This window comes from Lates calcarifer, linkage group LG21 (genome assembly GCF_001640805.2).
Source record: "Lates calcarifer isolate ASB-BC8 linkage group LG21, TLL_Latcal_v3, whole genome shotgun sequence".
Lineage (NCBI taxonomy): Eukaryota > Metazoa > Chordata > Actinopteri > Centropomidae > Lates > Lates calcarifer.
Window position 1 is genome coordinate 24,994,413 of NC_066853.1, and position 20,568 is coordinate 25,014,980.

At 38.5% G+C, this 20,568-nt stretch overlaps 1 protein-coding gene across 1 annotated transcript; it reads left to right on the forward strand.

Moving 5' to 3' along the window:
- Positions 1-1,909: 1,909 nt before the first annotated feature.
- LOC108899670 (POU class 2 homeobox associating factor 1) lies at positions 1,910-12,922 on the forward strand. Its single transcript, XM_018700244.2, has 5 exons — positions 1,910-2,064; positions 7,354-7,481; positions 10,632-10,671; positions 10,792-11,081; positions 11,652-12,922. Exons 1-5 carry the CDS (start codon positions 2,049-2,051, stop codon positions 12,084-12,086), a joined length of 909 nt encoding a protein of 302 aa, XP_018555760.1. The 5' UTR covers positions 1,910-2,048; the 3' UTR covers positions 12,087-12,922.
- The last annotated feature ends 7,646 nt before the right edge of the window (positions 12,923-20,568 follow it).

Genomic DNA, 20,568 nt, shown 5'->3' on the forward strand with positions numbered 1-20,568 from the left:
GCCTTTGTTTGCTAAGGCTGACCCATACAAAACCAGCGTAGCGGTGTGAATTTAGACAGAAACAGAGACGTGAAGTGAAACACCACAGAGTCGGCGTCAGTCGGTATTTGTCCCGCTGTGCAACCCCGTCCTTTTACACAGACGTCTGTCTGTTTTGTCTGTGGGACAAAACCCCTCCTTCCACCTCCCTGTCCTTTATAGAGAATGGCGAAGTAGCTTGAACAGGCTGAATAGCAGTCTTGTCTTGTCTATGTCCTGACTGTATAAACTTCTAAACCCACTCTTTGAAAGAAAGCGTCTAACCATGACCCTAATGTTTAAATCTTTAGGCGTACTTTAACCTAAATCATAACAGTGGTGAATTTAGTTTAAAAGAAGGATCAAAATCAATGCAGCTGAACCAGAGATAGCATCTTTTCTCAGTAAGAGATTTGGGTGTGTTGTGGGTGTGTATGCTAGCAGTGTCTGTAGCCTTGAGCCAGTGGCCTCAAGCTAGTGGAGTGGGCTCCAGAGGTCTTGTAAGCTCATACAGTGCATTTAGAAAGTATTCAGACCCCTTCACTTTTTTCACGTTTTGTTATGTTGCAGCTTCATATGCAAAAATAAATCAAAAATCATTTTGTCAATCATTAATCTTTATTTCTGGAGGTTTCTTCCATCACCACACAGGATGTCTGGAGTTCAGCCAGAGTGACCATCAGGCTCTTGGTCACCTTTCTTACAAAAGTCCTTCTCCCCTGAGGTTTGGCCTGGTGTCCACGTCTAGGAAGAGTCCTAGCTGTTCCAGACTTCTCCTATTTAAGAATTATGGAGGCCACTGGGCTCTTGGGAACCTTCAGTGCAGCATAACTTTTTTGTAGCCTTCTCCACATCTGTGCCTCAACACATTCCTGTCTCTGAGCTCTGTAGGCAGCTCCTTCAACCTAATGGCTTGCTTTTGGCTCAGATATGCATTGACAACTGAGACCTCATATTGTCAGGTGTGTGTCTTTCCGAATCATGTCCAATTTACCACCAGGTGGACTCTAGTCAATGTGTAGAAACATCTCAAAGATGATGAAGAAAAGTGGGAAGGACTTGAGCCTAAATTTCAAATGTCACAGTAATCACAGGGTCTGATTATTTATGAAAATGTGATATTTCAGTTTTCCCCTTTTTAATACATTTGTGAAAAATTCAAAAATTCTGTTTTTGCTTGGTCATTATGGAACATTGAGTGTAGATTGATGAGAGATTAAAAAAAAAAGCATGACACTACAAAATAACAAAATGAAGAAAGTTGAGGGGTTTGAATACTTTCCAAATGCACTGTATCTCTAACTATACCCCTCAGATTTTTTTTTTTTAATTTTCAAACTTCTAGTCTTCAGCCCCAACTAATGCTGAATCAAAGTACATCACTGAAGAACATTTATCAGACTTCATGCAGTTACCTCTGGAGCCACAAAAAGCTTTATACACCTCTCTTCAAGCTGAAGTATTCCCAATCCAATGTGTAAAATTGGTGTTCCCCTTTGAGTTAAACATCACATTAATTACTGCTTAATATACAGATATTACATTCTTCCAACTTTTATTCTTTGCAATCAATTGATTTATGAGATTTGACTGAAGTTCTCTCAAACAAAATCAAATTTTGTCTAACTTTATAGAGGTTTGAGGAAGGAAGGCCTGGAAACAAAGTCTGCCACACAAATAAAACAACAATATTTGCATCAGGGATATTGTAATCGATCGCTCCTTATCTGTCTGCTACACATTTGAATCATGTCATTTTCCTCAATACTGAGTCATCTTTAACTTTGTTTCATTTTGGCATCAATGGGGCTTCTCTGTTTCTCCTTTAAAAATGTTATATTTCTGTAGTTATGATTTAACTTAACTAGCACCAACAGTGAAACTATATGCATAAGGGAGATTTGTGGTTGGAGAAACTGTGACATCCCAAGGGGATTGTTAGCCAGCTACAGGCTGTTATAAGGCACGTCAGTCAACCCACCACTTTGATTTTCTTCAGTTAACTATACGATATTAGCAAGATAAGCAATATGCACTGGGAGAAATGTAAGTACATCGCGTCATTACTCTTCATTTACACGACATACACAAACTGTAATATCTTCTTCTAGTCCTGCAGACTGTCTCATGTATAACATTTATTGATGTGAATGTCAGTGCTTGGAGAGATTTAACTTTGACTTTAGTGATGGAGGTAAAAGAGCCACCAAACGTTTTAAAAATTTCAAACTTGTTCAAAAAGGTTCCACCTCTTTTTTTTTTTTTACAGTTTGTCTCTCTGTTGAGGAGGTGGTCGACATGAACAGAATATACTGTTCAATGTAATGCCATGCAATCCAGTAAAACATCCCAACAATATACATCCCTTCAGAAGTTTACATTTGATTTGGTCTGATTAGATTTTTTGGCTATGTCTGTATAGAATAATTTCTTCATAATGATAAGGTTGAATACGGTAGATCAAGAGTTGTTGCTGAGACAAAGAAATTTGATGTAGCTGAACTTTGAATTTCCGCTGTGTTTTTTGCCAATTGTAACTGATCTATTTTAAAACATTTATTAATTCTCATCGTTTATTCAAGTGTTTGCTACTCAGAAAAAAACATGGTTTCTAAAGCCCTAACCACAAAATCAGCATACACAGCGATTCTCCCGCCATAACCATGTATATGTTCATTCAAGAGTTTGGGGGTTTTTTGGAAAACTAACAGAAGGAAATAACAGTATATGACAACTTTTCATGTTGTTGACTGCGTCTATATCAGTATTAAAGCTGCTGTGTCAGACTCTTATGGAAAGAGGAAGGTGTTCATTTGGAAGTTGGCTGTGTGTTGCTATTGGACTTTAATCTTGATATGCAAAATGGTGGCAGGCCTCCACCACGGTAAAAGACTGCACAGCTGTGGAGCTTCCTCTTTTGTGATATCCCTGTGCATGTACAATTGTGATTATTTGTCTGTCTGTGTGTGCTCATGTGTGATTGTTAAAAACTGGGAGAGATGAAATACAACAACAGCTTCTGTTCTACTGAGTTTCAAGTAAAAGATCCTTTCTGTAGCATTTATCTTAACTTTGCTTTTACATCACATATATACTTTTTTCTTTTTTATCACCATTTGCGATTATAAATCACTTGTCGTGATAAGCACCACACCCCTGTTTGCAGCACACTCCTCACACTCCTTCAGTCCTTCAGCCAGGAATCTTTATAAATCTTTTGTTACTGTTGGCTGCGTGACAGCCTTACTTCCTGACCTCCTGCAACATTAGATCTGCTCTTGTACCCTGAATGAGCATCGAACCATGATGTGAAAACTTTGCTTCACACTGTCCAGTTCCAAGTAAACTGAGACTAACAGAATATCTTGCAGACTAACAAACAGCTTATTTAAGAGAGAGATTTTGAGCAGATTTTTTCTGAGTTGTTGCTCTAAGCTCCAAATTGTTGTTGCATGTTGGCTATCTAGCATTTCAGTTGCTAACTAGCCTGTATCTTGTGTAAATTCTGACTATTTAAAAATAATAATAATAAAAAAAGCTCTATATGGAAACTGTTCCTACATTAAATTAACACCCATAACCCATAACACTCCTGTAATGTTAAAAGCAAAACATGCTGTTTTAAAACAATTCCACTAAACTTACTTGTCCAAGTGAAGCTATGTGGGTAAAGTAAGAGTTCTGCTTTTGACTATGTTTGTCTATAAAAAAGGATCGCTGTAAACAGCATGTGTGTAACAGTAATTTTAAAGGGAGGAGGGGTGGTGGTGGTGGTGGTGGTGGTGGTGGGGTGCTTGGCAGACAGTCAGTTGCATTTCCAGTCCATGTTTCTGTTAAGCATCATGGACTTGTCTGCACATGGCACATTGTCACACCATTCTGTCTGTCTAGAGTGGTCACTTAGCCTGTCTGACCTGTGGAGTCAAATCAATCAGCTGCAGATAGGAATCTAGACAAGATACTGTTGAGACACCCATGGCCTAACAACAGGGGTTACGTAGGGGACAGCAAGAAAACAACAGCAGTCTGGACCACAGGTCTCCCACCTCTGTTACTGGGAGTGATGAGAACTAACATTACAGGTTGAAGATCAGAGCTGGAGGGAAATTCTAAGCAGGAGAATTCAAAGGAGGCTTAACACTGGCTTAACTGTTCATTACTACCACAAAAGAAATAGATGAAATCAAATTAAAATCTAATATCCTGTGCTCTGCTGTTTTAAAAATGTGATTGGCCTGAGCAGTGTACCTGACTTTATCTGCTGGTAATATTGCATGTAACATGACTGATTGGGACATGTGCAGGGTGTTCATTACGAGCTGTGACTTGTAAGTCAGTGTGTTTCACATCCATGTGTCATCATGGCAAAATGTGGTCCTGGAAACACCTGTAGTGGGAACTGTCACAGAGGCGGTTTCGACTACTTTGGCAGGTGTTTTTTCATCTGTGGACAGATTTTCGCTGAGATAGCATCACAACCATGCAAGTAAAGCCACGAAACTTTACAGGTGTATAGTAGATATCATCTGTGGTCCGACCCATGAGTACTGAGTACCAGTGTAATGACTACTTAGTGCTCCACTGTTCTTTAATCAATACTATGTGTGGATTTGATGTCGGATCAGCAGTTAACAACTGGATACTGGAGTGCACCTCCTGACAGCTCTTTCAGTTCATCAACCTCTCATCATTCATCATTTACTATGCATTAAGTATTCAGTCAGTCAGCATGCAGTAAAGCATTTGTTGCCCTTCCAGATCACACACTTTTGTGAAGGAAGTTTCTCCTTCATGTCAGCCCCAAAAAAAAAAAAGATTACTACAAGAGTAGATGTTGGAAACACCCACCCATAGCATTTTTCTTTTTTCAGAATGACAAATCAATTATGAAATTGATTAGTTATTAGTGAAAAAAAAAGTATCATGAGACTAGAAACAGGCCTAAATTTCCAGTTTGAGTGTAATTTGAACACTGTCTGAAGCAATAGTGGCTGCATATACTGTACAGTAAAAAGCCTTTGACAGCAAGTGCAGACTCTTCTGTCCTTTTAAGTAGTTCACCTTCAGAACGAGATACTTTCAGCAAGAATTTTATTTCAAAATATCAACGTACAGCATTTGCAGTCTTGTCGTACTATAAAGCTTAACAAAAAAACTAGATTTGTCAGTGATACCAAACACACACACAGAAATAAAAGTTGTAAAATATATCACAAACAGTTTATATTAGGTTGTGAGTAGCTGTTTTACTGGATGCAGAACCAGTTTCCTGTAATACTGACATGAAGTATGTTAACTGTTAAATTAGTTAGTTATATGCTAATAACCAGGCTGCTACCAAATCAGATTTGTACCATTTTGTGTTGTGGAAAAACTGAAACTATGACACAATTATTGTACATAAATAATTACTAATTACTAATATTAATTTAGGGCGGCATGGTGGTGCAGCCTCACAGCAAGAAGGTAGAAATATTCAATTTACAATGCAAGTCTGTCAACATGCAGATAAAACTACAGAACCCTAAGATGTTAAAAGTGGCTGTCATAAAATTAGTGGAAGTGACACATCTCCCTGTCTCCCAGTAAAACTAGACCCGTGAATAAATTAAAAGTGGAGGGAGGTGGAAGGGCAAGTGTAAAAGTCAGAGTCATGGTGCAGATCACTTTTCCTGGTGCTCAATGAGTAATCCCCATTTCAGCCCTTCTCAGATGACTACAGTTTTTAAAAAGATGGATGATCTGATCAAATTCTGTCCATTTTATCATGCTTCCCCTGAAAAATGCAACTGATCAAATGTGGACTGTAGCCTCTCTATGTTTTTGGGGTTAACTAGAGCTGTTGAGGTTCATGTACTCACTGTAGATCACACTCCACTTACTGTGGGGGAAAATGCCATTACTCTTAATGACTTTGTTGCCTTGGGCCATACTGACTGATGGCATTGTCTACAGTTTCACTGGTATAGTATTGTTTACTTGAGTTTATTCAGAAGAGGCCATGGCTGTCAGATCAGGTTTCTGCTCATGCTTATACTTGCAGGCTGCATGTTAACATTTGGACACACTGGGAGATCATTTAGCCTGAAGTCTCAGTGTAAGTGTGGGTCCATAGAACACACAGCCATATTTATGAGTAAAATATTCAAATTAATACAAGTGTACAAGTTCAGAAAATCTTTATGATGGTGTTGTTACCTGGAAAAGACAATAAACTGTCGTGAGTGCACTGGTTCACAAATCAACAGCAACCACAGCTGGTGGTATCTAGCATATTATAACCTAAGCCTTCAAAATATACAGTATTATGATGTTTTGCAGTAACAGTCATAATGAACAACCATCATGCTATTGTGCACAGCTTATTTATGTGGATGTTTTGGTTGATTTTTCTTTTCAACAAAGGATAAAAATTTTCAAAAAGTATGTATAACCTAGTAATGTTATAAATATACATTTGTAAGTTATTTAATTTTTATTTTTGCTGAATTTTCCAAAACTACATAGAAAGTTGTTGCTTTTTTACTATGGTTTAGATAGTTTAGTCTAAAAATGAATATATTTTGATAGATCAATCTCAGCATCTGTATCTGTTAGTAGCTGTTCTGCAGCTTCTGACTGTATCATATAATCTTCATCAGCACATGGAGTTTGCCCAGTTATCATGAAAATGTATGTGTTCAAATTACATTTTTCTCAGCTGTGAGGGCATTTCTCTGGAACATGAAAATACTTCTGACCTTTGAGGGTCCTCGGGCTGCATTACTACCTTTAAATACCCAGGTTTTCACATTTTTACAGTGGTGGTAATCCAAAAAAAAAAAAATTAAAAAAAAAAAAAAAATAGCATGACATTTGCGACGTATGGCTTTTCACTTCCCTGTGCTCCTGGAGGTCACAGTGCCCAGCCAAGAGATATAATGGTTGCAGCATGTAAAACTTGTTGATTTTACACTTTGGTTATTATGTAAATTAAACAAATAATGAAAAATGCATACCAGTTTAATTAGTGAACTTTATAGGTGTCTGCAGGCAGTTTCTTTTTATCCTTGGCATTTAAAAAAGTATAAATGTTAGTGTCTACATTTTCATGTGCACCATTTTGTAGCCATAGTTCCCAGCTCTTTTCGTCTAAGCATTGTCTAAATGTGAGTGCTTGTAACAGGTTACATTTTTCAGAGTAAAAAAGCGGTTTTGTTGCAGTTAATGGTCATGAACTCTGTGAACTCATGTCCATCACAGAGACTGCCTCAAGACAACAAGAAATGGAGTCATGTGTACTTATTCATATTACTCACTATTATTTCTTACTCTCTCTGTTTCTGGCTTCTCTAGCGCCACCATCAGCACTGTCCAGATCAAGACCTTACCAAGGCGTTCGAGTCAGAGACCCGGTCAAAGAGCTCCTGAGGAGAAAGAGGAGTCTGGAGCTGCACAGCACCAAGACAGCACCCCCTACTGTGGTGAGGACAACGTGACACATGACACTGCCATGTGATTACACAGTGTTTTTTATCACACACTTTGGATAATACTTTGGATTTTGTGACTGTCAAAATGAGGTGTACATTAAAGTAAAAATGATGTATGATCAGTGTAAATGTATTCCTTACCATGCATTTACACACTGACACATTTTATACATAATAAAACAAAGTTTCTCATACGGTCTGGGATTATTGTATATTGACCCTCCTCCCTTTCCAAAGAACCTTGCAAACAGTGAAACCACATTCTTCCCTGGACCTTTATTACAGCATGATTAGTCACTAAACAAATAAGCAACGCAGGATTTACTGTAGCAACAGTTAAAGCATGGAGCAACGATTACTCAGGATCATGTGCTTATGGACTAATCAAACACTGCAAACCTGTGCTTTGTGAGACTTCCCTTACCAATTCTTTGAAAGAACAGAGGATACAGAAAATTTACTAAAAAAAGAGTAGAATAAAATTCAAAAAATGATCAAGTAGAACACAGGGGCATGATTACTTTTAAATGCATTTGTCTGAAAAGCAAACTCACAAACATTCCTTTTCAGATCTCTTCCAGGGACAGCTATGTAACTCGAGTTCATGAACTTTTTTGGAGTGTTGTCTTAGAACAGTTTGGATGACAAACAATAGCATTTATACCAATTTTCTCTTGGATACAGCACTGAATAATAACGTCTAAATGACATGTTGCATCTCTAATAATGCTGCCCTGATTGCTTTCTGGTGATTTATCACCATTAGTCTCCAGGCTTCTTCACTCATCTGATCATGCAGATGAAAGACATCAATCATCTTTCTGCTTTCTGCAGCAGATAGGCCTCTGCAGACATCAGAAGAAATGCACATAGGCTGAACTTCCAGATGCAGATTGTTGGTTGTAAAAGTGAACTCTGCTGAGCTGAAGACAACAGATCGAGATTGTTCTGTGGGTAGTAATTTTGCTAAATGGAATATTATGGTATTCTAGAGAGCTGAAAGAAAGGCTCCCCGTGGGGCAATCAGGAAGTGAGGAGGGCCTATCCCAGAGCAAAGGGGGGGATTTTGTCCTTATAGAGTGCAAGCCAGGTGTTTTTCCATGACAGTTACAGCCATTCCCTGCATGGCTCCAGGGCTAGGCACACAGCCCTATGCAAAATAACGTGCAGCTTTGCCAAAGAGCCCTCCCACTTGCTATTTATTAGCAGCTTCCAGACCAGTAGAGGAGAGATACAGCATGTTCACACAAACATGCACACAAACACACATATGCACAAACCCCCCTCATACACACCCTGTTATTAGAAAGAAAAAAACATTGCTTGATACTAAGTGTATTTGTATATTTTCCAATAAGTTACAAAATGTAATTGATAATACTCAATCTCAATCTCTACTCTCAATCTTTCACTGTGACAGAATTTCTCTGGAACATGAAAATAGGTTCTTCACCTTCAATAACCCTCATTTATCACAAGCACAGTTGATATCTCTTGTGTACTTTTGACCCTTGAGGGTCCTCGTGGTGCTTTTCTATCTTTAAGTACGCAGATTTTCAGTTTATTACAGTCCACCACATTAAAAGAATAGTATGACATTAGGGAAATATGGCTTTTCACATTCTTGTGAGGAGTTAGATGAGAACATAAACTTCATGCATGTATCCTACAAAAATTTTTTTGCAAAGGTTTTGTGTGGGGTTGACAGTCCTGTGTTCACTGTCAGGTTGCAAGGCAAGCAACTCCATTAAGTCACTTTCCCCAGCCAAGAAATATAATAGTTGTTGCATATAAAACCAACTTGTTGTTTTTACATTTTGGTTATTAAACAAATAATGTGTAACAGTTTGATTAGTGAGCTCTAGAGATGCCTGCAGGCAGTTTCCTTCTACCCTTAGACAGAGCCACTCTAACCTTTCATCCAATCAATGCCTCGCATCATAAGGGGGTTTGTTTGATTTTTGATTTTTCAATTGTGATTTGAATTCTAAAAGGAATATTAGGGGTTCAGTAATCCACCTCTGGTGATGACTCAGCTCCGTAACTCTCCACCTGCTGTCAAACCTGTAACACTAACCAGCTCCCCAGTACCTCTGGAGTCTTTCAGGTACCTGACAGCACATGCCCTGCTGCCTGTGAACATGCCCTGCTGGCTGGCTGAAGGTAGCAGGATGCAATCTTTCTTTCAGCACCCAAACACTGACACAAGCTGTCAGTACTGCTGCTGCCTCTCTCATTCCTTCAGCACAGATTCTGTACTGTGCCACTGTCTGTTACACACTCACATGTATCCATACAGAGTAAATACATTTTTTCATCTGTGCATGCAGATGTCTTTCAAGAAAGATTATATACACATGGTTCTGCATGATGGACATCTGGGTGTGCACACTAAATAACTATCTAACATTTACAGCTGTGTTAACTTAGTGCGCTGTTGCTCAGTTTTTTCTTAAAGTGATATATTGTCTCTTTTTGTCAGATAACATTTTTGCAGCACATTAGCATGGAAGGCGTCGAGACTCAACATCAGCTGAGATTTTAAGTTGATTCTTGACATTGGAAACAGCAAAAACAAATCTCAACATAAGATCCATCAGTAGCTGCTCTGGAACTTTCAGTCATATCAGTCTTCCTCAGTGGGTGGAGTTTGCCCAGTTGTCCATCAACTGATGAAGATTATCAGCCACTAATAAGCCTTGTGTAAAGATTTTTGGTAGAGCTGCCATTTTGCACTGACAATCCTACTGTAAGATTTTCTAAGCTTGTATAAAAGCCAGAGATACAGACTTCTGCTTAACCATTCTCCTCCGTAGGCACAATTAAATGATATAACCAACCTTATGCAGCATATACACTTTTTTCCAATCAGCCTATTTACCCCTGCCAACAATATCCAGCCAAGCACACACACACACACACACACACACAGACCCACAGACACGCACACACTTCAAATATAATCTAGACTCAGCTGCTGCTCACACCTGGACTTGATCGGTACAAGTGTAAATACTGAATATTTACATATCAACATTACAACATGGTCTAGCTCTGCAGTGGAAACATGTGATTATGGTTCTTCTGCAGTTATTGACATGCTCAACTTACTTTTTCTAATCAATGTGATCTTTTTTTTAGGATGTGGTCGCACACAACAACCTGTCATCATACACACAAGGTATTTGTTAATTGGCAACAGTTACGTCTAAAGCACTTTTACCAATCTGATTCCTGTACATAAAGCATGTGTCTCTGCATGTTTTCAAAGACTCACGCTCAGGTTCTCTTTGCAATTCAGCCATCTTTGGCTCTGATGCTGCCAACAGCAATATAGCTGAGCCATCAGCTACAGCTGGAAACGCAGGGCTGCAGTGCACAGGATGGAAAGCGCCAACCCCTGCCACCAGCGCTGGTTTGCAGCCTGCCATCACGCCGTGGTCTTCACCTGAATACAACCAGCAGGACCCCTCAGCTCAGACTCTAGCCTACCCAGCCACCACCCTGACTGCAGACTTATACATGCAGACTCTGTGCCCCAGCTACACCATGCTGACCTACACACACACACCACTGCTCACCAACTTTGGGGTGAGTAGGAGACAGCTCCACATGTGAGCGAACATATGTTTTCAGTTTTAGCAGGCAGGCATGTAAAAATACACTGACATAAATACAGAGGGGAGAGAAAAAAAAGTATTCCAGGGTCTACCACTGACATCCCTAGAAACAGGAGGTAGTGAAACAAAACTAACAACTGATAGTATAGGATAAATAAGTCATAGGAACTATGATAGATAAATCTGTCACGTGGTCATGTGTCACTCTCCCTGTGTCAGTTTCCTGGTAAGTGAGAGATCATGTCACAGGACACAGAAAACTCATAAAACTTATAGGTAGAACTTATTGAAATCATGTAGCCTTGGAGGTTTGATTATGGGGGAAAAAGCTGCTAATACATCAGCATAATTTCTCTGCTCAACATATTTTCCTACATTTCAATGAACTTCTGATGATTGTGTTGTTTACATTGTGTAAGCAAAAAGAGTGTCAACCTACACAGGATAGACGATGCAGTTTTTAGGAAGATGGTGTGTGTGGTAGTTTTAGTTCCTTTGTGATCAACAGCAACATTTTAGTTCTATTTGTTCTTCTTTTAAGACCATACCAGTTGCCCCAGCACCAGCCTCCCTCCCTCAGATGGAGCTCCCAGACTCAGGGTTGACCTACCTTCCCTGGGCCCAGCCCCTCACCACCATATCAACCATGCCCAACCCAGGGGTCCAGTTTGCTCCTGGCTCTGCAGCCCTGTCCGGCTCACCTCTGGTGCACATGCCCTTGTCCATGTCGCTGACCACCATGATCCCTCAGCTGGAGGCCCAGGGTGCTGACCCTCAGCCCCAAATCCTTGACCTTCCACAGCGTTCAGGACACCATCTGGCACCTGAACCACGAGACCAGTCTCTGGATGAAGATCCAGGGATAGAGCCAGAATCACCAAACCTACTGGATAAACTTCTGGAGGACCACAAGGAAGCTGGTGAAGAGGAAGACAAAGACTCGTACAGTGGTTCGCTCTTCATACCCAATGTCTGAAAATATGAGTGTTCATTTTGTCTGTAGAGAGCAGTATTTTTACTCTTACTGTCAACTCAGGGACCATGTTCTTATAGACTTATTAACAGGTGTCATTTCTTATATTATTAATAACTGCCATCTTTTCAGTCTTATAGTGCCAGAGTTAGAGATAATTGAGATTATTACAACTTGGGTCTTGATGTTGTAGCTGTGGCCAAAGTAATGTATGGGCAAATCTGGCAAGTGTCTCCTTGACTGAGCTCTGGGAACACAGCAACGTTACTACAGTGAGCAGGAGGTAGGTCCAAGCTGAACCAACTGAGTTGGTCTGTAAAGTATATTGGAGGTTTACATTGGATAGTTTAGGTAATAATTCATAGATCACTTTAATTTTCTGGTTGACATTTTTTTAAAACCTGAGTTATATTAAATACTAACATTTGTAAGTAATAAAGTGTTGCCAAAACCTGTGTGATGATGAATATTTTATTTTTTTTTTAATTTAATTTTTTTTTTCTTACAACCAATAAGCACGACACCTCCTTCTTTTTTTCCTCCTTATTCCCTGTAATGGAAACAACTTTCTTTACTTCTCTTACCTTTTTCTCCAGTGAAGTTTAGTTTATTTTTATGCTCACAGATGCTACAAATAAATTGTATCAAACTGATGGGATTTTTTTTGTTTTTTAAATATTTTAAGGCTGTTTTTTATTGAGTATATAATAAGATAAAATGCTCTTCTTAACCTATTTCATGTTCGATTTATACTCTTGTTAATAGAAAGTCAGGAAAATGATGCTGCTGTTATAAAATCTGTAATTAATGTTGTCAGTTAACAAGAAAATTAAGAATGATCATGTTTCCTGTGCTGCTGGTTCTCTCTCTTTTTTTTAGCTGATGATTTGTATCTAATCAGACAAAGAGTTGGGCACATGCTTGTGAGGGCAAGTTGACCGAGGAGGAACAAAGATTAAGTTAAGTCCTGACTGGCAGTATCTGTCTGTGCCATCCTCAATGTTGTGCAGCATAATAAGATAAAATTTTTAAATGGAAGCTGAAGATTTTTTTATAGCTGACAAAAATAGTGTGTTTGAAAACAGATTTTGACAAATATTTACAAATAATTCAATAGTGCACCCAATTTAAACCCAATGAAATGGATCATAGATTCAAATCCTGGCTCTCAAAAGGAGTAAAAACATTCTATTCACTTAGGGAAAATGACTTTGAGATGCATGATTACTTCGAACATAACATTAGAAATAAACAGACCTTGATGATCCAATATTAAAAATATTTCTTGGTGCATGACTCAATTAAGGGTGCTATCTTTATAAAAGCTTTTTGACAAATCCTGATCCTGATATTCTGATATCTGCTTGTAAAAAAAAGCCCTCAGGAGACACTGGCTACTTCCTGAATGACACTGCACCTGTCTTGATATCTGTCTTGCAACATAAACTGCTAATTAAAAAAAGAAAACAGATTTTGAATTTGGCAGTCCTGCAAAAATGTATTAAAGAAGGTCCAGGGCACAAGGTGAGAAAAGTGAACACACTTGAGGGCTTAAAATGAAACTGGATCAGGAAAGATCTTTATGCCAAAATGCATCCATTTTATCAGTGTAAATCACAAGTGGGTTGTAGCAGAGACGCCTCTCCCATGGCTAATAAATAAGAGTTTGTACATTAATCATTGTTTCATACAGACTACTACTTCCAAGTATTTCTGACTGATATAGTAGTTGAAATGCAGTATATATTTTGGTGTGACTGGTGCAGAGTGATACAGCAGGAATGTTCAGTGAAAGGGAGGTGAAGTTTCTTAAACCATAGCAAAGATAATTTACCCAAGAGAAGTGAGTAGCTATGGAAAAATCACTTAAAAATCAATGAATTATCTTTGTTTGGTGTGGAAGCATTATGCTGCATGCATTGACATGTTTCAGTTACATCCTTCTGCCATCTGTAGCAGCATGTTGATCTGCCTGGTGCAGCTTTAAACTTCTAGAATTGTTTCTGCTTAAATCAACCTTTTTTTAGGTTTGAGAAAAAATATACTAGGCAGTTCAGACTTTTCCATCTCCAAGGCTTTTAATGTTTTTTTTAGCATACAGCAGAAAGCATTGGACCTAAGCTGAGGATTTTGCTACAGTGCTCATACCTGCTTTTGGCAGTGAAAGCCTCTGAGTGTCAGGGGGTTTTCCCCCAGGGGAAACTGACATCGTGAGAGGGGCTGCAACTCATCTGTCAACTCCCATACCTGAGATCATATCACGGGGGAGAAAATGTGCCGGGCCTGCTCATGTGACGTGAACGTATGACAAGACGTTGGGTTTGGTTCTGTTTTCTCTTGCAGAATTACAAACTGTGGAAATAACAAAAGAAATGCCATGAGTATAGGTGATACTCTGATGGGCATTAAGAGGTAAAATCCAGGAAAATAAATTGAAAAAGAGAAAAAACAGAGAGAGAAAATAAATCAAAATGACAGACTTGTGAATAGCCAAAAATTGCAAAACTGGATAATACTCTTGTATAAGAGGGTTTATATGTATTCCATGTGTGCAAGCTTCTGAGTTCATGGACAGAATGGCAGGTAATATGGAAATATGTCTTTTGAGTTTTTGACTAATAAAATTGTATTCATGTCCAGTCCTGATGCTGAAAGTAGCAGTAAAATATAGAAACACTTAGGGAGACAACTTTAAATCAGAGGGTGGAGTGATTTTAAGAGCCATCATTATTATTATTGGTGTGATAACTCTTGCTCATCTAAACATTTTCAAATGCATCTCTTGCCATCCGTCTGTTCTCTTTGATTCTTGGCAAATGGTTTATTTGATGACTCACTGAAACAGCATGTGTTGCTTTTACAGTCTTTGTGCCAGTACATTGCAAAACTGAGCTGAACCTTCCTTGTGGATCAAAGACAGGGTTGGTCTTCTGCTGCCTTGCTGACACAGCTGATGTTCATGTGTCCTCGGGGTACTCCAGCAGCTATGAGAAAGATAAATCATGTTGAAAGGTAATGTCACATGTGACACTTTGCTTATGATTGCCCATAGGTTCTCAGTCCAGTGTCTTTCACCTTCTCCTTTGAGCGCATCATCCTAGCCATTTATTTTATCCCAAAGTCAGAGTTGGGGGTTTAGTGTAGTGATGAGAGCCACGTGTGTTGAATCACAGAGTCCCTTTAAAGTGCTCTGTGTTGGGCCAAGAAGCGTTGCAGAAACATGCCTTTGCAGCACCTTTGATAACGTGCAGGGACGGGACACCAAGCCAAGTTTGCATCTATTCTCATGCAGGTTTAGCAGCCCAAGGAGGCTGAGAATACACACTTCAGAGTTTTTATAGTCATTCTACTGTTACTATCACAAACATGAATCTTGGTCTTTTCTAAAGGGTGTATACATTGTAACTAATGGATTTATTAATGGCTAGTAAATAATTTACTCATCAGCTAAAGGTCATTTATAAGAACGACGTTGGGTTGTGGAAGTTATAAATACAAATAAGTCATTCATTATTGGCTACAGATTAGAATTTTGAACCATACAATCTCATTACAAGGTCCATTTAGTTGCTATTCTGGAGCTTTTGAATGAACCACACAATTGTAAATGTTGAAAATGGACTTCTTGAGGATGTTGGTAAAATCCATGAAGTGTTAGAAAAAATGATATTTTGAACAATGGAGCAAATTCTTTCATGTGATATCATCAAAAGCTCTAGAACAGCTACTAAATGGGTCACTGAATGAAATTAAATAGTTAGTCAGCTATTGTTTCCAAGGCAGAATGAACTTTAATTCTCATATTTGATGAGAACTTTCAGGCTAAATTGCCAGAATTAGCCTGAAGTTGTAAGAATTTCAACCTTGACGTGAATATTTTAAAAGCCATTTTTGTGTTCATGCCTGGGTTAACCTGCTCAGGGGGCCTGGGGCAAAATGAATATGTTGGACCTCTCTCCCTGTGAATTATATTCTTATGCTAGAATATTATTCTGTTAGGATTAAGTTTTTGTGTGATCATTTGATTTAGGATAAGTTAATTTTGTCATATGCACCAATACATACAGCTGGAAAAATAAGGGCTTGGGCTTCAAGACCAGGCCTCAGCATCATTATCAGATGAAGATGAATGAATTATCATAGGAATTATTTTTATCACTAGCTAATGTTTTGTTTAAGTAGAACTAATTCCCATCCCAAACAATCAATCAAAATGTCCAAATACCACACAGTGAACCAGGGGCTGCTGGAGGTCTGGTTGCTGCTGTCTTATGCATCTTGGTTAATAAAAGTCTGAGCTCACAATCAGACCAGAGAACTGTGTCAGGTCGCCATAGGGATCAAATGTAGGCTCACCCAGGATCAAAAGGGTGCGGCTCATTTTGTCAACACTTCTTCACTTCAATGGCAAAGAGTCTATGTTCCTTAAGTGGTTCAAGTGGTTTGTTAACATTTGAACTCCTGCACTATCAAATCATGTCAAACTATTTACAGGGTATAACCTATGAATGACTGGATTTAAAAAAAAAATGATTTCAGCATAATATTATGTTGGTCCATTTATGAGTTGTGTTGCACCAGCAGCATCACCTCATTTAAATTTATGATGTGATGTAAACAGATGTGTTAGTGGATATAGTCTGACTGTTTGAAGTGAGGAAGGCAGACAGTTGCCAAGTTTGTGTTTGTGTGTATGTGTGTGTGTGTGTGTGTGTGTGTGTGTGTGTGTGTGTGAGAGAGAGAGGGTCCAGGTTTTCAGAACAGAAGGAATTCGTTCAACAGTTTGGGATTTCGCTGAGCTTGTTGCTGAGAGTTAGCTAAGAAGATATTTCACCATCACATCTGTTAATTATTACATGTCTGTGGTTTTACAGGGGGCTATATGCCAACTCAGCCAAAAAAAAAAAAAAAAAAAAAAACATTCTGGCACAAAACCTCAAGTATCACAAACTATGTTTTTTCCTCTTCAGTTTCGGTAAGGCTTAAACAAGCATATACTTGTGCTTAACAGGTGTTTGGAAAGAGGGACAACTAGAGTATAATTCCAATATGTTGAGCTCTTCCTTTAGAGGACCAATGTGCAATGTTATTATTATATTATTATTATATAAACAGATGTTCATTGACTAATCTCTGAGAAGTACAGTGCAGGAGGTTTATAAAATAAAAGCAGAAAAGGCTGTATTAGATTGGCTGATACATGACAACAGCTTTCAAATCTGTTTCCTAAAAGCCAAGGGGCCTCTAAGTTCTACAGAAAATGTGCAACATCTCTATTATTGTTGCTTTTGCTGCTTGCCCATTAGATTTATCTTGGTTTTCATCTGTGAAGGAAAACAGCCCTTTGCAGGAGGCACAACGTAAACAACAGGTATGGTGCTGTAACCAGTGCAGTCATGCCACGGCCTGTTCTTCCTGCTTAGCTTTCAGAGAACACTTAATGTGAAGGTTATCCATAAACAATCAAGACTCCACAGATCAAGATAGCAGGCCACAAATGCCTGTATGTTATTGTTTTCAGACATTTTGACATTTTTTTTCCAACTGTTCTCACATATAGATATCTGTGCAGTTATCTAATGAGAAGGTTAATGCAGGTGGAGTCTCAGTGCTAAGTTAAATAAAGGTTAAAGGTTAAGTAAAGAAGGGTTTAATGATTTTCTCCCTCTGGTGTTATTAACATTAAATCCATGTATATCATGAAACACCTGACAGGTAGACTCTGCCTCAAGTCTGCCTTTTTCCTGAGAATTACAATTTAAATTTATAAAGATGGTGTTCCTCTTTCTGTCAGTTCATTTGCAGGTAAGTTAATAAACTATTAACATCACTTCCTTTGTAGAAGGTATTCCATGGAAAGCCCTACCAAACACCAAACAGAAAAAAACAAAAGAACTTTGATGAACTGTCAGGTTGATTCATGTTTTTGTTCTTTGTGAAGCAACTGATTTATATGAAATCTATGATTTTAATAGTGTTAACTTACCTACTTGCCAAATAGAAAAATAGTTCTATCTCAGGTGTGTCCAACCTCCACTTCCCTTCTGTTTGATGTGTAAATAAGACTTTCCTCTCACTTTCTCAGTGTGGCTGTACAGTGTGTGACCTGTCGACCCAGTCTTTCTGTTATCAGGCCTTAGGTGTGTGTTGGTGTAATGTGCAGAAAACATGAATGAGTGTAAACAGTCCTTGATTTACTCAATAAAGAAAGAGGCTCTGATATGAATACACACAAGTGAAGGGCTCACTTATCAGTTGTTTCGACATTCAGTGATGTTATTTACGCTGTTCACCATCCACCTGTTCTCCAACCACAATGATGTTTTTAAGAATAAAAAATAAAATTACAAAAAGTAAAAGTTGGTCAATTTAATGTTACTCTGAGATTGGGAATAGTTTCATATCTATCTGATTGTTGGATAGGATATGGCACCCATTTGGGGGATTCAGTGGAAAGCATTGATATTGTTGCTTAAATATTAGCCAGGACAAAAGAAGCACTGTGTTCAGACACAAAGGATTTCATTCAATTAGCCTGATCATAAAACTTCAAAGGAGTCTCATAAAGGTGTACAACCACTGACCAGTGAACATCTCATTTGATTTGGAGCAGTAGTTTATTTTCCAGAGGGACACTGTTTCCTAGAAATTCTGTTTATATCACTAAACTGTAACAGTGAATGTGTTTTTGTAGGAAACATAATTGCTGGCTGGATAAGATTGAGAGACATTTTGACATTTGTCACACCAGAGACTTGAGTTCACATCCACAGTCCCACTGTGGTTAGGTTTATGCAACAAAAACTCTTTGGTTATGGTTAGGGAAATACCCTAGTGTTGGTTACATGTTCATAAACATATGACATCTGAAGTAACTGTCAACGTTTTCAGTATTAAATCAAACCAATCTTCCCCTGACCTTAAAGAAGAACTGTAAGTGCCTAAAAATAACAATAAAAAGATGAATAATGCTAGAGTTACACAAAACATAACCTACTTGCTGTTGCATTTTAGTTGTATGTAAACATAAAAAAGAGCAGCTGTGACTCAGGAGGTAGAGCGGGTTGCGCACCAATCAAAGAGGAGCAGCTTGCTCCTCCAGTCCAAAGTATCCTTGGGTAAGATATGTGTGTGTATGTGTTAACAAATTTTCTCTATATATAGAACAAGTGCTATATGAACGTATGGGTCAATATGACCTGTAGTCTGAACTGCTTTTGTGTCATGTCATATAAACGCAGACCATTTACCATTACAATCTCTAGGAGACTGGGTAATTAACAGTGCACTGTATACTACGTGTATTATTCTATGTGATTACAATTATACAGATAGAGAGTCATGGTGGCTGAGCAGCTTAAACTTCTGTCCTCTTCCTCTTTACTGTATAAAGTCAACATACAATATTTGTAGTAATTGTCATATTTTTTCCCAGTGGGAAGTTACAATACCACTGCTTACTGTATTTTTTTTTTTTTGACTCAATCACTTTTTTTTTTTTTTTGCTACATTTGCATTTGCTATACTGATATAAACTATACATACTCACACAGACAGTCCCTTCAAATCAATAACTGAGTGAACAATGGTCTACTGTAAATTTCCCTGTAAATGAATAAAGGCAGTTTTTATAGACATCTAGAAGTGTACAGAGGAAAATCATACACAAAAATTGTGATGAAAAAGGTTGCTATCTTTGTCGGCATGCTCAAACATTGAAAGCAGCAAATAAAAACTGATTGAGGAGCTCTGCTGAGGCCTGAACTTGGGAGTTTCCTCATACTGATCTGGCACTGCCAAGCCTCTGCAGGGGGATTTCCACAAGTGCTGGTTCAGCAGGAGCATGAGGGGAGCTTGCCAACAGGATCTATGGAATACACTCTGTAAACACACACACACACACACATACACACACAAATACACAAATACACTCACCAGTCTCTTAGTGTTTAACTTTAACACACTACATCCAGTTTCAGGATTAAGAGTTAGGTGAGAAGTGCAGCTAGGAAGGAAAACAAAACCCTCCTCAGGTTTTTGATTTTCTGTTTGTGTGTTTTGCTTAGACTTAGCAGACTTGGCTGTGTCCAGGGTCAAATACTCAAAAAACGTTTTCAGTGCAGTGAACATGTTTGGCACAAATGAGCCCTTCTGACAACAGGCATCAAGGACACATTTGGAAAATTGTGGAAGAAACCAAACAGTTTCCAGAACTAGATTCAACTTACCATCTTAATGATATAAAACTCCAGCAGAAAATTATTTTACATATTTGTCCTGCTGCTTTATCTGTCTGCTGACAAGTCATGATAGTGAGAGGAAGTCTGTGGGCCAAGTTTCAGAGTAAAACATGCCCAAGAGAGGGAAAAATCTATTCCAAAAGGTATCTTCTGTGGTATGATGTGATACTTTACATATAGGCTACATCTCATAAAACATCAACAGTATCATGTCAGATTTGGTGTTGTGCAGAAATTTACAGGAG

What these genes read in the sequence shown, in the direction of transcription:
- LOC108899670 (XM_018700244.2), top strand. An exon ending in AGACAGCACCCCCTACTGTG is followed by an intron (nt 7,482 to 10,631) that starts GTGAGGACAACG and finishes TCTTTTTTTTAG; the next exon opens with GATGTGGTCGCACACAACAA. An exon ending in CCTGTCATCATACACACAAG is followed by an intron (nt 10,672 to 10,791) that starts GTATTTGTTAAT and finishes TTTGCAATTCAG; the next exon opens with CCATCTTTGGCTCTGATGCT.